Source organism: Rhinopithecus roxellana, chromosome 5 (genome assembly GCF_007565055.1).
Source record: "Rhinopithecus roxellana isolate Shanxi Qingling chromosome 5, ASM756505v1, whole genome shotgun sequence".
NCBI lineage: Eukaryota > Metazoa > Chordata > Mammalia > Primates > Cercopithecidae > Rhinopithecus > Rhinopithecus roxellana.
The window spans coordinates 110,053,943-110,078,090 of record NC_044553.1 but is presented as its reverse complement, the minus strand read 5'-3'; the positions used below and the strand labels follow the sequence as shown (position 1 = coordinate 110,078,090).

At 37.2% G+C, this 24,148-nt stretch overlaps 1 protein-coding gene across 4 annotated transcripts in view; it reads left to right on the top strand.

Moving 5' to 3' along the window:
• The window catches only part of SCAPER (S-phase cyclin A associated protein in the ER), a 587,291-nt gene that overhangs the window by 423,098 nt on the left and 140,045 nt on the right, over nucleotides 1-24,148 (top strand). For all 4 annotated transcript variants that reach the window (XM_030930958.1, XM_030930961.1, XM_030930960.1 and 1 more), the window contains one exon: nucleotides 2,746-2,861. In XM_030930958.1, the coding sequence (XP_030786818.1) occupies nucleotides 2,746-2,861 (116 nt within the window). The remainder of the gene's footprint in view (nucleotides 1-2,745; nucleotides 2,862-24,148) is intronic.

Genomic DNA, 24,148 nt, shown 5'->3' with positions numbered 1-24,148 from the left:
ATGCTGGAAGTCCAAGATCAAGGTGTTAGCAGGTCTGGTTTCTCCTGGACTCCTCTGTCCTTGGCTAGTGGATGGCCACCTCTTGCTGTGTCCTCATGTGGCTTCTTGACTGTGTAGGTGTAACCCCGGTGTCTTTTTCTCCTCTTATAAGTACACCAGTCTTATTGGACCAGAGCCTACTCTAACAGCCTCACTTTTAACTTAGTTACCACTTTAAATATCTTCTCTTCAAATACAGTTACATTCTGAAATACTGGGGGTTGGGACCTCCACATATGGATTTTGAGGGGGGCACAATTCAAGGCACAATAGGTTGCTATCTTATTTTTTACATATATGTTGCATTGATTCTGCCTATGCTTAAAAACACACAGTGTAGCATAGAATTACTTTTCTCTTTCCCATGTCAAAGAAGTGCAAATAACTTGGAAATGTTATTTCCCACAAGGATTATATACAGATCATAAATTGCATAGAAATGATCATAGGTTTAGTTCTAAAATTGTTACTTAATGTTCTCCTAAAATAGCTGAAATGGTATTTTTTTTAAAAGGATACAGCTAAAATGATGAGATATTAGATTATCTTTTATTGCTGAAGACAAATATTCTAGTAGAGGGAATCTTTGTGGAAGTCTATATTGTTAGGTGGTAATTAAGATTACAATGTGATAAAGATGTGATTTTTAAGTAAGTATTGCTAAAATTTTATATATAATTTTTTTCCTTTGCCTGGAGTGCTTCTTTTCTTCCCCCTTTCTTTTACTTGTCTTAAAACCTCAATTTTATCAGAGAAGCCTATCCTGACCCTTTCCCCATTATATAGTTGATTCCTCCATTATTCTCATAGAGAACCTTTTATCTTTCAAGGTACTTATAATTAAAATCACCTTATTTATAACTATCTGATTAGCGTTGGTTCTTCTAGGCACTCATTTTTTTTTCTAATTTTTAATTTTTGTGGGTACATGGTTTATATATTTATGGTATACATGAGATATTTTGATATAGGCATACAATGCTTAATAATCACATCAGAATAAATGGGGTATCCATCACCTAAAGCATTCATTTTTTTGTGTTACAAACAATCCAACTGTATTCTTTTAGTTATTTGTAAATGAACAATTAAATTATTATTGATTATACTCACCTTGTTGTGCTCTCAAGTACTAGGTCTTATTCTTTCTGACTATTGTTTTGTACCCATTAACTACCCTCACTTCCTTCCCCACTACCCGGTCCCCTCACTACCCTTCTCAGCCTCTGGTACCCATCCTTCCATTCTCTATCTCCATGAATTCAGTTGTTTTAATGTTTAGCTTCCACAAATAAATGAGCACATGTGAAGTCTTACTTCGCCTGGCTCATTTCACTTAACATAAGGACCTCCACTTTCATCTATGTTGTTGCGAATGACAGGATCTCATTCCTTTTTATGGCTGAATAGTACTCCATTCTGTATATGTACTACATTTTCTTTATCCACTCATCTCCTGATGGAGTTGCTTCCAGTTCTTGGCTGTATTGTGAATGGTGCTGTAGTAAATATGGGAGAGCAGATATCTCTTAGATATATGGATTTCCTTTCTTTTGGGCCTATACCTACCAGTGGAATTGCTGGGTCATATGGTAGCTCTGTTTTTAGTTTTTTGAAAAATCTCCAGGCCGGGCGCGGTGGCTCAAGCCTGTAATCCCAGCGCTTTGGGAGGCCGAGACGGGCGGATCACGAGGTCAGAAGATCGAGACCATCCTGGCTAACATGGTGAAACCCCGTCTCTACTAAAAAATACAAAAAACTAGCCGGGTGAGGTGGCGGGCGCCTGTAGTCCCAGCTACTCGGGAGGCTGAGGCAGGAGAATGGCGTAAACCCGGGAGGCGGAGCTTGCAGTGAGCTGAGATCCGGCCACTGCACTCCAGCCCGGGCGACAGAGCGAGACTCCGTCTCAAAAAAAAAAAAAAAAAAAAAAAAAGAAAAATCTCCAAACTGTTCTCCATAGTGGTTGTACTAATTTACATTCCCACCAACAGTGTATGAGAGTTCCGTTTCCTCCACATCCTCACCAGCATTTGTTATTACCTGTCTTTGGATAAAAGCCATTTTAACTGGGGTGACAACTACGTTGTCTATCATAGATTTTCATATAAATTAGATCATATAGTATGTTTGTAGTTTTGATTTGCATTTTTATGATGATCAGTTATGTTGAGCACCTTTTCCTTTGCCTCTTTGCCATTTGTTTATCTTCTCTTGAGAACTGTCTATTCAGATTTTTTGCCCATTTTAAAAATTGGATTATTAGATTTTTTTCCTGCAGAGTTGTTTGAGCTCTTATATATTCTGCTTGTTAATCCCTTGTCAGATAGATAGTTTGTAAATATTTTCTCCCATTTCTCCCATTCTGTGAGTTGTCTCTTTGCTTGGTTGATTGTTTCCTTTGCTGTGCAGAAGCTTTTTAACTTGATGTGATCCCACTTGTCCATTTGTGCTTTGGTTGCCGGTGCTTGCCATCTACCAAATTTTAAGCTTCATGGAGGAGAGCAACTATGTCTTTTATGCTCACTCCTTTTGACCTATATTTCCTAGTACTGAAACAATTAGCAGTGAGTAGCATTCAACAAATATTTATAAAATAATATTTGTAGAATAGTTGAACCATCAGCATGTTTCAGACTACAGATATCATTTTAGTTATAGTTTTATGCCTGGGAAATTGGGCTAACTTCTGTTTGTATTTCTGTCTAGAATGTGGCAGATCAAATTGCATTTCAAGCTGCTGGTGGATTAACAGCCCTTGAACACATCCTTCAAGTAGTAGTCCCAGCCACAAATGTGAACACAGTTTTAAGAATTCCTCCTAAGTAAGTATAGTTTCTTAATCTGTTTTTTACGTTTCATTTGTGAGTCATTTCTGCCCTATGGTTTCCATATGGAGAATGACAAGAAAATTGGATGTGTATTCAGGGTTGAATACCAAAAGCTTACACTCCCCATTAGGGAGAAAAACAGAGGTGCTCAACATCACTTGCAAAACTCAAATTGAGCCTAGAAAGCCTTATAAAGGAAATCTCTTTGGTCTGTGATGTGCTCTAATCAGAAATCAAGAAGAATTGATGAACTCTTGAGCAATTCTAACTGCTTCCAAAAATTGAGCACAAATAAGTAATAGTTACAGTAAGCTAACATTGTGTTGCATGTGAAAAAAGAGGTGAGTAAGTACATTAACAAAAGTCTGAGCTGTGAAATTTCAGCAAGTTCCTACCATACAGGAAAAGCAGTCAGAGGCAAAGAGTGCCATAGCCTAGAGTCCCAGCCAAATTGCTGGGAACTGAATTGCACGTTGGTCTTTAACGGTAAATTGCTTTCCTGTTCTCTTAAGTCCCTGACCACCTGGGGTATAGCAGCAATGTTATTTCAGAAGTATTGTATTCCTGGGTTGTAACGTGTGCAGTTTCTGGGTATTTTGTGGAGACTTTTATTTACGGAATTTAAATAAGAGGTTTTAATAAAAGTTCATTTAGGCAGGGTCCAATGGCTCACGTCTATAATCCCAGCACTTTGGGAGGTCAAGGCAGGAGGATCACTTGAGGCCAGAAGTTCAAGAATAGCCTGGGCAATGTAGCGAGACCCCGTCTCTACAAAACATTAACAAATTTAGTCAGGCATAGTGGCACACACCTGTAGTCCCAGCTACTCAGGAGACTAAGAGAGGAAGGATCACTTGAGCCCAGGAGGTCAAGGCTGCTGTGAACCATGATTGCATCACCGCATTCCAGTCTGGGCAACAGAGCAAGACCCTGTCTCAAAAAAAAAAAGTGAATGCTTCATTCGTCCATTGGATACAACAGGAAAAAAAAATCCCAAGAGTATGTTATCTTTTTTTTTTTTCTGAGAGGCATTTGTATTAAAAAGAAATGGCATTGGCTTTGGAGTAGGACAAACCTGGGTTCTGGTTTTACCTCTGTCAGGCTACTAGCTAAGAGAATTTGAGTGAATGCCTTAATTTCATTGCATCTGTTCCCTTATTTGGAAAAATAAATGTAATCATATTTACCTCGTGGTGCTACTGTGGGACCAGTTGAAATAATGTCTATGAGAGCTCTTTGTAAACTATTAAGCTTTTATTATAATGTGTATTTGTATATTATAATGTAAAGTTACATTATAAATGTTAAATGAGGGTTTTTAAAATAGTCTTGCCTGGTTTAAGACAGTGCTAGCTACCTGACATGAGATATTTCTAAGTACAAGCTTTTGACAAAGATGATTTGGATTCCTTTCCTCTACTCACAAAGATTAATGAAGAATGATATAGGTATTCTTTAAGTCAGGAAATCTTTCTGTGGAACAGAAAGCTCTCCATAAGGCAAGTTATAGCATGCATAGTGGTTTTTATAACCCAGAAGCGTTGCTCTTTCTTATCAAAATGGACTTCATTTGTAGGGTGTTGCTGGGCAGGTTGTCTTCACTTACTGTATGTTAATTGTCAGGGAGGAAGGAAGAAAGGAATGAAACATAATAAATATTTGAAATAAGAAAGGAAATGATATTGATTCTTTGGGAGAGTGCTTTGATAACTGTTAATAATTTATATTGTTCATCTTAAATTCACCTAGAGGTTTTTCGTTTTTTTTTGTTTTGTTTTGTTTTCTGGTAGGCTTCAACATGCATGACACTAAGCTGTCTGGTTGGTAACCTAGATTAAATGTCTGTTTCCCAAAAGCTGCTGTTGTCATTGTAACAGAATATGTTGTTCTGGTGCTTATCTCTGCCTCTTGTTTAGGAAATGGAAGAGGTGTCCACAGTTCCTACAAGGACCTAAGCAAGAATTAGCACACTCCCTTTGCAAAGGAGCTGTGGAATCTTGAGAGTCCAGACCAGTGCCTCGCAGCTGGTCAGCACTAGCTGACCCACAGGGTCAGGATTAAGAGTTTGTTCCTTCATTTCACTTTAGGCCAATAAATTTGTGTTTTCTTTCTTTCTTTTTTTTTTTTTTTTTTATACTTTAAGTTCTAGGGTACATGTGCACAACATGCAGGTTTGTTACATATGTATATATGTGCCATGTTGGTGTGCTGCACCCATTAACTCATCATTTACATTAGGTATATCTCCTAATGCTATCCCTCCCCCCAACCCCACGATAGGCCCCAGTGTGTGATGTTCCCCACCCTGTGTCCAAGTGTTGTCATTGTTCAGTTCCCACCTATGAGTGAGAGCATGCAGTGTTTGGTTTTCTGTTCTTGCGGTAGTTTGCTCAGAATGATGGTTTCCAGCTTCATCCATGTTGCTACAAAGGACATGAACTCATCCTTTTTTATTTTTTATAGATTTTTTATAGATCTTTTATTTTTTGTAGATTATTGTGGCACTATTCACAATAGATTTGTGTTTTCAACGAAGTGCTACTTATTGAGTGAGTCTAGCACCCAGAGCTGTGGGCATCCAGCATCAACTCTTAAGATTCTTTTATCCTGAGCACAGTCTCAGTACCATAACTCTGCTTTCTAAAGCAGCTTCAGTTTTCAGGGCTAAAGGATTAAAGCCATAAGAGTGTTATGCTGTTTACTCAAAGAACAGCAGGAGGAATTTTGTAACCACTTCAGATTTAAATGCAGAATAAGAGCATACTGGTGGGCATGAGTCAGTGGCTTACTTCAAAAATATTCTTTCTCATTTTCCTTCCAACTGCTCTCCTGCACAAATCCCTGCTCAGGCCCTGGGCTTTCCATAGTCCCTGGGCACTCCCTTTGTTCTCAGCTTGTCCAGAATCTTTCCATCCCTAGTGGGTTTCCACCCCTCAACTCCATGAACCTTTTGCCACCTTAGCTACTGCTGTTTCCTGCCTCCTGTGGCATTTCATGGCTTTTACCTAAATAGGCTAGTTTAGAATATCCTGTTTAATTTTTCTCAGTGATAAATAGCAGAGGATTTGATAAGTTTAAGCCACTGTCTCATAACAGTTACCCTGTTGAAACCTGGAGTCCTATGGCTATAAACCTTATGTGTCGCTGCTTCTGAAGCCCTGAGCTCTTTGTTAGTGGATAAACCAGCTTCCTGTCTTCTTTTCTTACCGTACTGTTCAATCTCTTTTTACTCCACATAGTACCTCAGTAGTTGCATGTCTTGTTTGTTCTGTTGCTAAGCAACTTCCTGTGAATGAATATTTGCTTCCAGAAGCTTTTTTTTTTTTTTTTTTAACATGAAATTGAGAATTATACCTGCTTCTGGAAGTGTGACTTTTTGAAACCTTTCTGAGTCTGCAGTAGGTTGTTTTGCTCTTATGAGAACCAGGGAAAGGCCATAAAACTGCTTTAATTATTTTCAAGTTATCTCTGAAAGGGTTTAGGTCAGGATGTGTTATTACAAAATCAATCATTTAAACAAATGTGCTCCAATAAAATTGTTTTTAGTTCCAAGAAAGATCGCCCTGAAACAAGGCAGTTTGTATCTCCTTTGGGGAAGACTACTGCTATTCTGCCTACAGACTTTTTTTTTTTTTTTTGGACAGGGTTTCACTGTCACCCAGGCTGGAGTATAGTGGCACCATCTCGGCTCACTGCAACTTCCGCCTCCTGGGTTCAAGCGATTCCCAAGTAGCTGGGATTACAAGCATGCGCCACCATGCCCGGCTCATTTTTTTGTATTTTTAGTAGAGACAGGGTTTCACCATGTTAGCCAGGATGGTCTTGAACCCCTGACCTCAAATGATCCTCCCACCTCGGCCTTCCAAACCTACAAATTGCCGAAAACAAGGACAGACAAATGAATGACATCTTCTAGCCTTTTAAAAACTTTAGACTAATAATAGTGGTTCATCATAGCTTTTTAATATTTGAAAATAAACAGGAGTTTTCACTTCCTTTGAGCGTAAAGAATGGCCCATGTTATGTAAATAAGAAGATGAATCTGCTGTGACTAGAAGCAGCTGTACCAAAACTTTGTGTTGTCTTTTTATAGTATATGTACATAGTAGCAATGATAAGTAAAGTGAAAGGTGGCACTAAACTGGCCCTCCACATCTCCAAGCCCTTTCCAGGCAGTAGTAGATGTTCTTAATTCACAGGCAACCAGCAAACCTCTTGGGCCACCAAAAAGGGTCTTCCCCGGGTTGCCTTTTACTTACTTAAGATTCATAATTTCTGACAGTTACACAAGGACCAGGGGTCAAATAGTAAACTCTGTGAGCTACTTTAGGTTGTTCTGTTGGGGAACTAATCAGGTGCCTATTTCTTCTTTGTCAGCCTTGCTTATCTCTTCGTAGTCCCTGTGGACAGTTTTTCATATAGAAGTACATTCATCAACACAAAGCAAAGCAGACAGCATGGTATAGTGAAAAATGTATAGGCTGTAGAGTCAGATCCAGGCTTAACTCTGCTTTTTACTGATTAGCTATATGACCTTGGGCCAAACTACTTGTTTTAACAGAGCCTCAATTAAATGGTAAGACTAATATCTACCTTACAGAACTGTTATGAGGATTAAAAGTGCATGTGTTTAAGTCCCTGCACAAAGAAAGCACTTAGTTATTTTCAGTGTTTTTTGTTGTAGTTATTGTTTTGACTCCATATTATACTGCCTAATTACTGAGCTTTAAATCCCTAAGTCTTTGTCACTTTGGCTTCTAAGAAGCTGTAATCTATTAATTTTACTTGGGCATTTGTTTTTTTCACCCTAAATTCAGACTTCATCTTGGTAAGTTTTAGCCCAGTCTATCAAGATCCTGATCTGGTCACTTATTCAGTTTCATTTTCCTTAACTTTGTGTCAGCCCTAAAGTTGATCTATAGAACATTTGTGTCTTCATCTTATCGCTGAAAAAAAAAATCAAACAGGTTAGAGAATAGTTCAGTTTAGCACTTTATTATGTGCTGCATTGCCAAATACTCCGTCTGCTGTACTATCATCTCTCCCAAGTAGATTGTAAGTCCTTAGGATCATGACACATAGTAAATACATTATTTGTAAATCACAGGACATCAATAGTCAATATTGTGTGACTATATGAATGAATTCTTTCTCCAACAGATAAAAGCAACGCGGCAAAAGGGCATACTGCATCAAATACTGGACTCTGTAGACTTACAATTTGATCTCATTTTCACCAAATATGACCCTTCTGATTTTGGCATTTGATTTCCATGTAGAGCTGTCAGGTATATTACATTTATTTAACAATCAGAGCATCTGGCATGTTTTCACCATTATCGCACTACATAAATGAAGAAACCAAAGGTTTTAAAGACTGAATGATTTACCCTCCATCATCAGTTTAGCTGAGCTAGGTCTGAGCATCCTATTCTCCTTATTCTCTGTTAGAGGGATTTTAGGCAATGACTTTTTTAGTCTGTCTTTAAACTTCCATGAGTTTTTGAATGTCCTGTATCTGTGACTGTTGCTTACTCAAAAGGCCAAAGAGTGTGCTAGAACTGTATTCATAAGGTCATTGGCCTTATCACAGTTTTAGAATAAGAGCACATCAGTAGGTATAAGATTGCCCCATTTTAAACTAACAGGAAAAAGAATTCTTTTTTTATAAGGTATGCCTGGTTATTCATATCAAATAGATCAGTAAAGTTGCTTTTTATTTCTTTATAGTATATGCCTTTATCTGCCTATAGTAAATCCATCCTCCTCAGGCCAAGCAATACTCATCAAATGTAATTTTTAAAAATTTAGAATGATGTGCAATGGAGCTTTGTTCACTAGGAAGATCATTTACAACAAGATATCAAATGTATTCTCCAAAGTAAAATAAAGTAAAACTTGTGACTTTACTTGGCAATATTGCATTTACCTGATCCTTTGAGTTGGTAAGGCGATACAAACTAACTTATTGTGTGCTTGATGCCAAGCACTGTGCTAGATGCTCTGCACGTATTACCTTGTTTATTCCTCACAATCACCAGCAACCATGTATGTGACTCACTGCCAGATGAGGGTTGGAAGCAGTCACACTGGGGTATGACTACAACCTTTCAGAGCTATGATAACCCCTTTAAAAGAGTGTTTATTCTTTTCAGAAAGAATGTTCAGAGAGAACATTAGCAGAAAGAATGTTCAGAATTGCTCTCCCGTTACTTATTGAGGTTTTGTCCCCAAAGGCTTCTGTTTCCCTCTCTTTGTGTTATGTAGAGGCTGATGCAATTCCTCTTACAGTAGAAAAGAGATAACTCATTGTGCTCCAGAAGCAGGTAAATAATCTAGGACTTCCAGTCCTTACTCCTAGGAAACTATTTTCTAGCATTTTCCTTCTTTGGATCACTTGTGGGCATGGCAATGGGATTGCCATACCTCGGAACCACTTGAAATAGACCCTGTCCTCAGGGAACTTACAGTCATGGAAAATGAGACATATTAAACTCTAAATATTAGTAGTAGTAGCCTACTGTGTTACCTTTGTAGAACAGCCACCCTGGTGGTATAACAGAAGACTCTTCATTAAAGGAATGTTTTGTTACATATGCCAATATCTGTCAACTTAGTTTCCTGAGATGCCAGGCCTCCTGTGCTTACTTCTTAATCCAGTTTCTTGACTCACTTGGCTGTTCTCTTTGGGACTCATCTACTATTAAGTCTTTCCCTTTGTGTCTTCAGTTTGCAGCATAATCCAGACTCTCACAGTTTTTACTATGAGTTTCCTTCCTTGTTACCTTTTCTTCTTTCTTGTTGGCTTGCCATACTCACCTTCTCCCTTCCTATTTCTTGTGTCCTTGTTTTTTTCAGTGGTTTATGAATACTACTTGTTCTAGGCATTACATCCATGCCTTATCAGCTATATTTTATGCCATCCATGTGGTGCTTCCCTCAATGGCCATAGCTGACTAAACTCTAACGAGAGGACATCTGACTCAAGAGCAACCAGTCTACTGACCAGCCAGCAAGATAGGATTTATAATCCAATGCAAAAAGTTGAACTGGCCCAATCAAGTTTCTTTGTCAGGGATTTGCAGTTGGAAAGTTGCAGAACTTCAAGTCATTTTTTTTCCTGGGTATTTGAATTTAAATAATCATGTAGATTCACTTCTGGGATGTCCATTACAGGACTATGTGCATTCCAAGTTTTGCAGGAGTAAGGAAGGCCGTTTTGGGAAAAAGAGAGGAGACCAAAACTGCTTCATGGGACAGAAGGGGGCTGGAAATGAAAGCAGTCTAGTCCACAGAGCTAGCATTGTTCCAGCTCTCTTGAGGTATGGTTGTTCATTTTCTCCTGGACTCATGTGAAAGTTCCCAATAGCCTTACAATAAATGGCTCTTTTTACTTAAAATATTTTGAGTAAATTTTTGTTCCTTCCAACCAAATGAACCTGATACTTTCAAATACAAATATTAAAGATTATTTTAACACTAGATTGGCTTGAAAATATTTGACTTTGCTATAGAGCCTTCCTTGTGACCTCACAGTTGTTTTTGAAAATTCTTCACGTCAAGAAAGAATGAATGAATGCCCACCGTTTAAAGTAGGAATGAAGAGAGAAAGTATACTCTACAAGCTCTCTAGGGTACATTTCTTTATGAACATTAAATGCTGTTACTACAAGTTGGGACTGACTGAACTTTCCTTTTTTCTGTTGACCTCAGTTTGGATGATCTATGTAGAAAATGACGTTCATGAAACTTACTATCCCTAGGTCCTAAGGTAAACACACTTAAAAGGAACATACCTACAGTGAAGAGCTTATCTTCAGAATCAAAGAAAATAAAATATATTATGTATAGTTCTTTAAGAAAAATACAAGTTCTGTAAGAACAAATAACAGTACTGCTCATATTCTTTATAACTCTCAAATGTTACTTTCTAGGGGAAACTTAGTGTCCCAGACTGGTTATCTCATCATTAACTTTATAATGAGCACTTACTTTGAAACCCAAGAGCATTGTCTTATATTTACAAACGATGGAAAAGTGTATTTCTTCAGACCCTACTCTCTCAGACTTGATCATACTGGGCTATATAGTCCAGGTTTTTAATAATAAAAAAAAAAGGTTGTTAATGAGAAACTTAATCATTTCACCAATGATTTTCCTGAAATTAGAAGCCAGTTGCCTATTATGAAAGTGAGGTTAAGGTGTTCAGAAGGCATGAGATTATAAGAGCATACCCACATAGACCTCTTTTTTTCCTTCCCTCTCTCCCTTCCCCCCTTCAGCTTTCATCTCTCTCTCTCTCTCTCTCTCTCTCTCTCTCTCTCTCTCTCTCTCTCTCTCTCTCTCTCTCTCCCCCTCTCCCTCCCTCCCTCCCTCCCTCCCTCTCCCTCTGTGTGTGTGTGTGTGTGTCTTTTTCTCTTTCTTTTGCTTTCTTTCTCTTTCTCCCTCTCAAATCCTGGCAGCATAATACAGCTCACAACTTTAATCCTACAGCTACAAGAAAAAGCTTTACTATATTATGCCTTTATTATTTACATTTAAACACAGCATTTGAAAAATATAAATGATCTTTTCTTAGTTAAGTCATTTTACAGTGCTTAACAGAATGAAGAAAATAATTGGTTTATATCATTTCAAAGCTATTTTGGAGTTGCAGTTTTGTTCCTCTCTGGAAAACCAAGAAGTATCTCCATATTATTTATCTACCCCAAAGAATGACATAGTCAAGTACCAGATGCACATTTTCAGAGCATTGCATCGTCCCTTTTCTTTTTTTTTTTTTTTTGATACTGAGTCTTGCTCCATTGCCCAGGGTGGAGTGCAATGGCACAATCTTGGCTCACTGCAACCTCCGCCTCCCGGGTTCAAGCAATTCTCCTGCCTCAGCCTCCCGAGTAGCTGGGATTACAGGCAGATGCCATCATGCCCAGCTAATTTGTGTATTTTTAGTAGGGACAGGGTCTCCCCATGTTGGCCAGGCTGGTTTCGAATTCCTGACCTCAGGTCATCCACATGCCTCATCCTCCCAAAGTGCTGGGGTTACAGGCGTAAGCCACCGTGCCTGGTCTGTATCATCTCTTATTCCCCTCTCCCTCACCAATGAGAAATGCAAAACTTCATTCCAGATTGGGTTGTTGTTTTACCAGTGTCAATACTACTTCTAGAGAGTGAACGTATTAAGAAAAAATTGCACTGGTAGGTGTTGGGTTCATATTTTCTGATAAAAGCCACAGTGTTGAGATTTTTTTTTAATGTAACCTGTCTATGATAAGGCATTTGATTTCCATGTAGAGCTGTCAGGTATATTACATTTATTTAACAGAGTATTTGGCATGTTTTCAACATTATCACACTATATAAATGAAGAAACCAAAGGTTTTAAAGACTGAATGATTTACCCTCCATCATCAGTGTAGCTGAGCTATGTTTGAGCATCCTATTCTGGTCTTCCTTCTGTACCTTATTGCCTGCATGCTATCATCAGAGAGAAATATTATCAGTCTGCCAGTATTTGTTGAATTTCTTCTGTGATGAGTTTTGTCTTCAAAGAGCTTACATCATAGTTGAGAAGAGACCAATCAATAAGATATTCTGTACTACACAACAAAACAAATTACGTAAGGGTAAGCAAAAAGTACTATTTGGTTCGAAGTTTGCATCAATGAGCGTTCTTGGTTGGATCTCTTACAAAGTTAGTGTTTGCAGGGTGATGATAGCTGTACTTTTCTTTCTGATTTGTGAACATGAAACTTTCACTATTTTAATAAAAGTAAAATATAATTTCATTGATATAAAAATACTGTTATTCCTGTGAGTTGCTGGAGGATTGAGATACTGTTTAGTAGATTGGTTTTGGATTTTTGACTTGGGTATTTTTGTACTGGTTGATTGATGTGGGTATAGGAAATTATCTGTGGAATCATTTTTCCCACCTAGCAGACTAGGGACCAAAGAGGAACTGACCTAACAGAAGAGAAAGGTGAACCAAAACCACATGTAGCTGTTTGTATGTGTGAGACAAAATGTTCACGTAAGATCCGCAATGAAGTCTAAAAATGAGATACAACATTTCTGTGTACTATAAACACTCTTTAATGCTCAAATCAGCCAGCAAATACTGAGTGAACTTATCATAGAATTTACTTCTTGTAAGTAACAGTTGAAGACATGGAATTGGAACCTATGTGTCACTTCCTGTGTCTACCACATCATAGACCCCCAGTAAGCACTAATAAAATAGTATTTGCCAGTTGGGGTGAAATTTATGCTATAATCCATTGTTAGTAAACAATTACTTTTTTCTAGTCAGGATGATTTTAATAAATTTTAAATATCTATTTTTAGATAAAAGTTTACTAAAAGTGAATAATTATCCCCAATAGACAATAAAAGCAAAAATTATTTTGCAAGCTAATTAGCAATAGTGATTGATAAACACTGTTCTCCATTTGACATATTGAGGCATTTTGTTTATGTCTCAAAAGGCTTTATAGAGATGGTTACAGTTGACAGCTGTTGTACCACTAATAAGATTAGAGTAAAGAAATTAGTTGTGTCAACTTTAATCTGCTATTTAACACTGCAAACCACCTGGGGTCTTCTCCAGAGGCAACATGTTTAATTGTGAATTTAAAATTATATAGCTAGATCTTACTTAACGTGTCTACAGACTTACTCATCATAGTCGTCTTGTTATTAACAAATTCATGTTAACAGTGAAAATAATGCTCTAGCACTAGAGTTTAAAATTAATGAACTAATTTGATGCTCACCCTACTTTTTTTAACTGTATTATTGTAATCTTTGAAACATAACACTTTCTCAGTCAGAGGCTAATTTGAGGAAATACAGAAAGTCTAATTAGGTTGATATTTAAAATATGTATGATTTCCTTTCTAAAGTTAGAATTCTCTATGGAATAATTAAATTGCCTATTCTATTTGTACCAAATTCACCAATTAAGTAAAAACCCTTGAAATAACACATCTAGTTGAAGATTTCATACTCCTTACTCTGAAGCAACATTATCATTAGGAAAATAGTTTAATTTTAACATTAATTTTGTTGTTATTAAAATGTTATATTTTGTGATATGAAGTGCAGGGAAATAATCATTTGTGATTGTTATATTGACTTCAGGCAAACTCATGTTTAGGATGCATATAATTTATATCCCCACAGTGAAGATCCATTGTCAGGAAGTATTATTAACACCCCTTAAAGACCCCTCTCTGGAGCTGGTTTGCTATTGCAGCATAGTGGTTCTCCCCATTATCCCCACCCACTCTAAGTGTTCTGGCCTCACAAAGAATGAGCCATGAGACAGAGAAGGCAGTGTAGGTAGTGTAGGTTTACACTAGTCATCACAGTGCCACTAGGAGAAATTTTCCCCCTTCATCCACAACTCATACTCTGATCCAAATATCCATCCCATTGTCTTCTGCAACAACAACAAAAAACCACTCTCAGATTGTGTTACAAGTCTAACTTCTCTGTGGTCATGGAAATGTCAAAACTGAATAATCTCTTTAAAGAGATTTTAACTCTTTCTCTACATTTTAAAATTTTCTGTCCCCAGGTTTTTTGCTGAGAGGACATTTTCTTATTATCTGTTCCCAAGTTTCTTGCTGAGAGGATATTTTCTTATTAACCAAGACTTATTCGTCTGTTTGCACTAATTTAATATCCTCTAGTTTTATCACTGAAACAATAATATTAAAAATATTTCCATATATGCAAGTCCACATGTAGGACTTCTTACAAATACATTTTTTCATGTCAAATACTATTTTTCTCTATTTCTGTTTAATATATTTTATTCTGATTAGTACCGTACATTTAAAATATGTTTGGTACAAGAGACCCAATGAGCATAACTAAAATGAGACTGCATTGGAAAAATTTTCACCCTTGCCACAATAAATAAATTTATAAACATAATTAAATAGCAGTTTTTTTCTGTTTGTAAGGACTCCATGTTGTTTTATAATTTAAAAGTCATTGTTTTAATACTATGTATTTACTAGTAATTCTACTTTCTGTAGAGATGAACTAGGACATATGCCTGATATTATCATTTGTGCTTGTAAATGAGATCTTGTTTTGCTCGTTTTAAAATTTTAAAGATCATAAGCCTTCCACATGTTTTCTAAGCTGAGAAGTGTGATTTCTTTACTTCTTTGGGGAAAGGAAGATAGTATTATTTTCATTAATTCCATCAGTCAGGGTATATTTTTATGTTGCTGCTGTAGATACATCACAGAATAAAAGTTAATAAGTGTGCAAAAGATTTGAATAGACACTTCACCAAATGAGATACAAAGATGCCAGGTAAGCACATGAAGAGATTCTCAACATCATTAGGAAATACACACTAAAACTACACTGAGGTACTTCAACATGTCAATTAGAATTGTTTAAAAAACAAAACAAGCCAGGCACAGTGGCTAACACCTGTAATCCCAGCACTTTGGGAGGCCAAGACAGGCAGTTAACTTGAGACCAAGAGTTCGAGACCAGCCTGGCCAACATAGTGAAACCCCGTCTCTACTAAAAATACAAAAATTAGCCAGGCGTGGTGGCAAATGCCTGTAATCCCACCTACTCAGGTGGCTGAGGCACGAGAATCGCTTGAACCCAGGAGGCAGGGGTTGCAGTGAGTTGAGGTCACACCACTGCACTCCAGCCTGAGCAACCAAACGAGATTGTCTCAAAAAAAAAAAACAGTAATACCAAGTGCTGGAGAGCATACACAGAGAAGTTGAAACTACATATACAACTTGTGGGAATGCAAAGTGATACAGCCACTTTGGAAACAGTATGTAACTATCTCAAAAATATAAACATATACTCAGTGTATGATCCAGCAATCCCACACCTGGGTAGTTAAACCTCAAAGGAATAAAACTACATGTTCTCACATATATTTTTTATGTATGTATTTATATCATTTATAAATATAAATGAATGTTTATGGATGTTTTATGCATAATCACCCAAAACTGGAAAAGATCCAAATATTTTTCAACTGGTGAATGAATAAACAAACTGTGGTACATCTATGCAGTGACATATTATTCAGAAATAAATGTAACAGCAATCTTGAGAATGAAAAACAAAGCTGGAGTCATAACAGTTCCTGATTTCAAAATATATAAAGCTAGAGTAATTGAAACAGTATTGTACTGGCATAAAGATAGGCATATAGAGCAATGGAACAGAACAGAGAGTCCATAAATCTGTGTATATATAGTCAACTGATCTTTTTTTTTTTTTTTTAGCTAGAAATTATTCTTTATTAATTAAATTACCAAAAATTTTCAGCACAAGATTTAACATCTTAATGACCATCAAAGCCTGGGCTCTAGGGCCCTCTCTGCCTCTTCCAGTCCTTAATGGGGTTTAAAGGGAGAGAGACATCATTAACAGACCAAGTCAGATGGAGTCAGCTGATCTTTGGTAAGATTGTCAAGAATACACAACACAGAAAGGATAGTCTTCAACAAATGGTGTTGAGAAAACTGGATATTTACATGCAAACGAATGAAATTAGACCCTTATCTTATACCATAACAAAAGAATCAACTGAAATTGGATTGAAGACTCAAACATAAGACCTGAAATTCTAAAATGAATGAAAGAAGACTTAGGGGAAAATCCTTATAATATTGATCTTGACAATGAATTCATGAATATTATAGCAAACACAAACCACAAAAGCAAAAACAAACAAATGGGAACACATTAAACTAAAAAGTTTTGGCACATCAAAGGAAACAATCGATAGAATGAAAAGGCAGTCTACAGAATGGGAAAATATTTGCAAACCATATCAGAGAAGGGGTTAAGTTCAAAATAAGTAAGAAATTCTTACAACTCAGTAACAAAAATATTAGCTTAATTAAAAAATGAACAAATGATTTAAATAGATATTTCTCCAAAGAAGACATACAGATGGCCAACAGGTATATGAAAAGATGCTAAATGTCTCTGTCAGAGGAATGCAATTCAAAACCACTATGAAATAGCACCGCACACCCATTAGGATGGTCATTAACAAAACACAAGTGTTGACAAAAATTTGGAGAAATTGGAACCCTTGTACACTCTTGGTTGGAATCCAAAATGGTACAGCCACTATAGAAAACAGTATGGAGATTCCTCAAAAAAACTAAAAATAGAACTACTGTATGACCCAGCATTTCCACTTCTGGGTATTTATCCAAAAAAATGAAAATCACTATCTCAAAGAGATACTATCACTTCTGTATTTATTACAGCACTGTTTACAGTTGTGAGGAGGGGGAACAACCTGAATGTCCACTGACACTGAGATGAGTAGACAAAGAAAATGTATACACATACAATGCAATATTACTTAGCCTTAAGGGAGAAGGAAATCCTGTAACACATGACATAATGGTTGAACCATGAAGACATTATGTTGAGTGAAAAAAAACAGTCACACAAGGACAGATACTCCATGATTTTGTTTATATGAGGTATCTAAAATATTTAAATGCACAGAAGCAGAGAGCAGGACTATGGTTGCCAGGAGCAGGGGAGAGGGGAAAATAGGGAGTTGCTAATCAACAGGCATAAAGTTTCCGTAATGAAAGATGAATAAATGCTAGAGATGTGTTTTACAACACTGTGCCTAAAGTTAACAATATTGTATTATACACTTAAAAATATGCTGTGGGTAGATCTCATGTTAAGTGTTTTTACCACAATAAAATAAATGCAAAATTTTTAAAAGAGGGACAGACTACTGATGCATGCAACAACATAGATGAATCTCAAATGTGTTGTGCTAAGTGAAAAAAGCCAGACTTAATGGCTACATGTAGCACGATTCCATGTATTTCACATTCTAAAAAAAGGCAAAACTACAGGAATAGAAAACAAGAGTTGGGAGAGGAGTTGACTAGAAAGAAGACAGCAAGGGGAATTTAGGGAGGTGATTGATCTACTATATCTTTATTGTGGTGGTTTCACAACGGAATGCATTTGTTGAAACTCTTTAAGAAAAGGGTGAATGTTAATTGTGTATAATTTGTACTTAGATTTTTAAAATTACATAGCAAAAGAGCAAAAATAGTATTAGGTTGGTGCAAAAGTAATTGCGGTTTTTACTGTTAAAATTACTTTTGCACAAACCTCATGCATGATTTATAAGGGAAAGAAAATTAATGTAATATCAGATTTTTTAATAGCAATGCTTTATCTTACAAGAAAATTTAGTAACATTTTTAATACACTCTCAAAATGTATGTGCCAAGAACTTCATATCCAACAAAACTGACCCTTTCCTATAAAAGGCAAGATGGCTGGGCGCAGTGGCTCACACCTGTAATCCTAGCACTCTGAGAGGCCGAGGCGGGTGGATCACCTGAGTTCAGGAGTTCGAGACCAGCCTGGCCAACATGGCAAAACCCCATCTCTACTAAAAATACCAAAAGTATCTGGGTGTGGTCATGGGCGCCTGTAGTCTCAGCTACTTGAGGGGCTGAGGCAGGAGAATCACTTGAACCCGGGGAGCGGAGGTTGCAGTGAACTGAGATCCCACCACTTCACTCCAGCCTGGGCAAAAGAGCAAGACTCTGTTTCAAAAAAAAAAAAAAAAAGGGAAAAATGTACTGTTATCAGGATGCAACATTCAAGAATTGAGGGAATATTGGTCCCACAAGCCCTTCCTAAGAAACTTGCTAGAGAACAAGCTTCAGACAAGCAATGACTACAGATATATTGACATAAGTACTTTAGTAAGCATAAAGTATGTCGTTATTTATAGTTCTAAAACTGAAGAAAATTGAAGGAGAGAGTATAGTATGAAATGGCATGTCCTGACCATGTAACTAGTACAATGACAAAAAAATTAGTGGAGACTGAGTATGACATATGCCAAAACATTTCCAACTGTTTTCAGTATTCATTATTGGTAGCAGTACTATTAATATTGTCATTATGAAACTTATGTATTGTAATATAGCATAAAGCAAATTATAGATATTCTATATAATTGTAGGTATTCAATTTTTATCATCCTGTGTGCCCTTGAGCACCAGGATCTCCATGTGAAAGAAAAGAGAGAGAGCTGTTATATAAAAGATATTAAAGAAAAAATCCCTTAGTCTAGAGTTTGAATTTGAAATATTATTACAAATTTAGAAGGTATTTTATCTTGGGCTGTATTTTCTCTTGAGCTGTATAAAAGATATTAAAGAAAAAAATCCCTTAGTCTAGAATTTGAATTTGAAATATTATTACAAATTCAGAAGGTATATTATCTTGGGGGTGGGAGAGTGGGAATGGGGAGAGGTTCCTAGATCTGTTCATTCTAAAGGTCTAGAAACAGTGACCACCCCAGTAGTATTGAGAATCGGTAGTGCCAGGTTATAGGTTTGAAGTATCATTTCCCATCAAATTAAATCAGTGGCTGCTTCCAAATATGCAGCAGAAAATGACTCTCAAACCTTGTTATCCCAACCAGAGCAAAGTTCTCAAAGATTAGTAGTTAAGTCAAAGGATGAAGATACCAAGGGCCTAAGACGAACAAATTGATCTCTGATATGAATAAGAATTACAGGAGATTCAAGGCGGGCAAATCACAAGGTCAGGAGATTGAGACCATCCTGGCCAACACGGTGAAATCCTGTCTCTACTAAAAATACAAAAGATTAGCCGGGCATGGTGGCAGGCGCCTGTGGTCCCTGCTACTCGGGAGGCTGAGGCAGGAGAATGGCATGAACCCAGGAGGCGGAGCTTGCAGTGAGCCAAGACCTTGCCACTACACTCCAACCAGGGTGACAAAGCGAGACTCTGTCTCAAAAAAAAAAAAGAACTGCAGGAGATTAAAACCTATCAAATAAATCTAAATCCTAGATTTTTTTTTAATTAACAGACTTTATTAGTTTTAGATTTACAGAAAAATTGGGCAGAAATTGAGTTCCCATGTATTTCCTCTTCCCATCCTGTCCTCAGTTTTACCTATTCTTGAAATCTTGCTTTGGTGTGGTATATTTTTACAGTTGATGAACCAATATTGATATGTTGTTACTAACTGAAGTCCATAGTTTACATTAGGGTTCACTCTTTGCCTTTGTCAACCTGTGGGGTTGATAAATGCATAATGTTGTGTATCTACCATTTTAGTATCATGCAGAACAGTTTTACTACCCCAAAACTTCATTGTGCTCAATATATTCGTTCCTCCCCACCCACCCAACCCCTGGAAGCCACTGATTGTTTTTTAAACTTTTAAGTTCAGGTATACATGTGTGGGTTTATTACATATGTAAACTTGTGTCATGGGGGTTTGTAGTACAAATTATTTCATCACCCAGGTGTTAAGCCTAGTACCCATTAGTTTTTTTTCCTGATCCTCTCCTTCATCCTAACCTCCACACTCCAATAGGCCCCAGTGTGTGTTGTTCCCCTCTACGTGTCAATGTGTTCTCATTATTTAGCTGCCACTTACAAGTGAGAATATGTGGTATTTGATTTTCCGTTCCTATGTTAGTTTGTTAAGGTAATGGCCTCCAGCTATATCCATATCCCTGCAAAGGACATGATCTCGTTCTTTTTTATGGCTGCATAGTATTCCATGGTGTATATGCACCAAATTTTCTTTATTCAGTCAATTGTTGGCATTTAGGTCGATTGCATGTCTTTGTTATTGTGAATAGTGCTGCAGTGAACATATGCATGCATGCATCTTTGTAATAGACCAATTTATATTCCTTTGGGTATAGATCCAGTAGTGGAACTGCTGGGTTGAATGTTATTTCTGTCTTTAGGTCTTTGAGGAATTGCCACACTATCTTTCGCAATGACTGAACTAATTTACACTCCCACCAACAGTGTATAGGCATTCCACTTTCTGCACAACCTCACCAGCCTCTGTTATTTCTTGACTTTTTAATCATAGCCATTCTGACTGGTGGGTATCTCCTTGTGATTTTATTTGATCAGTGATGAGGAGCTTTCTTTCATATGATTGTTGGCCGCATGTATGTCATCTTTAGAAAAGTGTTATGTCCTTTCCCTACTTTTTAATGGGGGTGTTTGTTTTTTTTATTGTAAATTTGTTTAAGTTCCTTATAGATGGATGTTAGACCTTTTCGGATACATAGTTTGCAAAAATTTTCTACCATTCTGTAGGTTATCTGCTTACTCTGTTGAGTTTCTTTTGCTGCGCAGAAGCTCTTTAGTTTAATTAGATCCCATTTGTCAATTTTTGCTTTTGTTGCCATTGCTTTTGGCATCTTTGTCATGAAATCTTTCCCCATGCCTACGTCCTGAATGGTATTGCCTAGGTTGTCTTCAGGGTTTTTTATACTTTTCGGTTTTTAGTGGGGTGTGTGTGTGTTTGTTTGAGACAGAGTCTCGCTCTGTTGCCCAGGCTGGAGTGCAGTGGCGTGATCTCGGCTCACTGCAAGCTCTGCCTCCTGGGTTCACGCCATTCTCCTGCCTCAGCCTCCCAAGTAGCTGGGACTATAGGCGCTCACCACCACGCCCGGCTAATTTTTTGTATTTTTGGTAGAGAAGGGATTTCATCATTTTAGCCAGGATGGCCTCACTCTCCTGACCTCGACATCCGCCCACCTTGGCCTCCCAAAGTGCTGGGATTACAGATGTGAGCCACCGCGCCCAGCCAATAGTTTTCGGTTTTACATTTAAGTCTTTGATCCATCTTGAGTTAATTTTTGTATATGGTGTAAGGAAGGGGCCCAGTTTCAGTCTTCTGCATATGGCTAGCCAGTTATCCCAGCACCATTTATTGAATACGGAATCTTTTCCTCATGGCTTGTTTTTTTCAGGTGTGTCGAAGATTAGATGGTTGTAGGCATGCAGTCTTATTTCTGGACTTTCTATTCTGTACCATTGATCTATGTGTCTGTTTTTGTACCAGCACCATGCTGTTTTGGTTACTGTGGCCCTGTAGTTTGAAGTTGAGTAGAGTGATGCCTCCAACTTTGTTCCCTTTGCTTAGGATTGCCTGGGCTACTCAGACTCTTTTTTTGGTTCCATGGGAATTTTAAAATTGTTTTTTATAGTGCTGTGAAGAATGCCAATGGTAATTTAATGGGAATAGCATTGAATCTATAAATTGCTTTGGGCAGTATGGCCATTTTAAACATGAGCATGGAATATTTTTCCATTTGTTCCTGTCATCTCTGGTTTCTTTAAGCAGTGTTTTGTAGTTCTCCTTGTAGAGATCTTTTACCTCCCAAATTAGCTGTATTCTTAGGTATTTTATCCTTTTTGTGGCAGTTGTGAATGGGAGTATGTTCCTGATTTGGCTCTCAGCTTGACTGATGTTGGTGATATTTGCACATTGATTTTTGTATCCTGAGACTTCACTGAAGTTATCAGCTCAAAAAGTTTTTGGGCTAAGACTGTGGGGTTTTCTAGATGTAGGATCATGTCATCTGCAAACAGAAATAGTTGTACTTCCACTCTTCGTATTTGAATGCCCTTTACTTCTCTCTCTTGCCTGATTGCCCTGGCCAGGACTTCCAATTCTGTGTTGAATAGGAGTGGTGAGAGAGGGCATCCTTGTCTTGTGCCAGTTTTCAAGGGGAATGGTCCCAGCTTTTGCCCATTCACTATGATGGCTGTGGGTTTGTCATAGATGGCTCTTATTATTTTGGGGTATGTTTCTTAAATACATAGTTTATTGAGAGTTTTTAACATGAATGGATGTTAAATTTTATCAAAAGCCTTTTCTGCAGCTATTGAGATTATGGTAGTTTTTGTCTTTAGTTCTGTTTATGTGATGAATCACATTTATTGATATACTTATGTTGAACCAACCTTGCATCCTGGGGATGAAGCCTACTTGATTGTGGCGGATAAGCTTTTCGATGTGCTGCTAGATTCGGTTTGCCAGTATTTTGTTGAGGATTTTTGTATCAATGTTTATCAAGAACATTGGCCTGAAGTTTTCTTTCTTTCTTGTATCTCTGGAAGATTTTGGTATCAGGATGATGCTGGCCTCATAGAATGAGTTAAGGAGGGGTCCTCCTCAACTTTTTGGAATAGTTTCAATAGGAATAGTACCAGCTCTTCTTTGTACATCTGGTAGAATTCAGCTGTGCATCCATCTGGTCCTGGGCTTTTTTTAGTTGGTAGGCTACTTACTACTGCCTCAGTTTCAGAGCTTGTTATTGGTCTATTCAGGGATTCCATTTTTTCCTGGTTCAGTTTTGAGAGGGTGTATGTATCCAGGAATTTTTTCATGTCTTCTAGATTTTCTAGTTTATGTAAATAGATGTGTTCATAATATTCTCTACTGGTTGTATTTCTATGGGGTCAGCCACAGATCTTTTTACTGTCTATATAGTTTTGCCATTTCCAGAATATCACACAGTTGAAGTTACACAACATGTACCCTTTTTAGACTGACTTCATTCACTTAGCAATATACATTTAAGGTTCCCTCATGTCTGTCTGTGGCTTGATAGCTCAATTCTTTTTATTGCTGAATAATAATCCATTGTATGAATGTGTATCGATTGTTTATCTATTTACCTACTGAAGGACAGCTTAGTTGCTTCTAAGTTTTGACAATCATTAATAAAACTGTGAACACTCATGCAGTTTTTTTGTGTAGATACAAGTTTTTAAGTCATTGGAGTAAATGTGTAGGAATGTGATTCTGGATCATATGATGGCTATGTTTAGCTTTATAAAAAACTACCAAACAGTCTTGCAGTGTGACTTTGTTGTTTTGCATTCCCACCGGTAATGAATGTGAGCTCCTGTTCCTCCACATACTCACCCGCATTTCTGATGTTGAGTACTTTGGATTTTAGCCATCCTAATAGGTGTGTAATGGCATCTTGTTTTAGTTTGTAATCCTTCAATGACATTAACATTGAACATCTTTTTCTATGATTATTTACAGTCTGTATACTGTGTCTTTGATGATATATCTATTAGATCTTTCACCCACTTTTTAACTAGATTTTTTGTCTTCATATTAAGTTGTAAGAGTTCTTTGGATATTCTGGATACAATTCCTTTATCAGGTATGTGTTTTCCATGTATTTTCTCCTACTTTGTGGCTTATCTTTTTGTTCTCTTAACAGTGCTTTTCACAGAGCAGTGTTTTTTTTTTTTTTTTTTTTTTTTTTTTATTATACTTTAAGTTCTAGGGTACATGTGCATAACGTGCAGGTTTGTTACATATGTATACTTATGCCATGTTGGTGTGCTGCACCCATCAACTCGTCAGCACCCATCAATTCATCATTTATATCTTGTATAACTCCCCA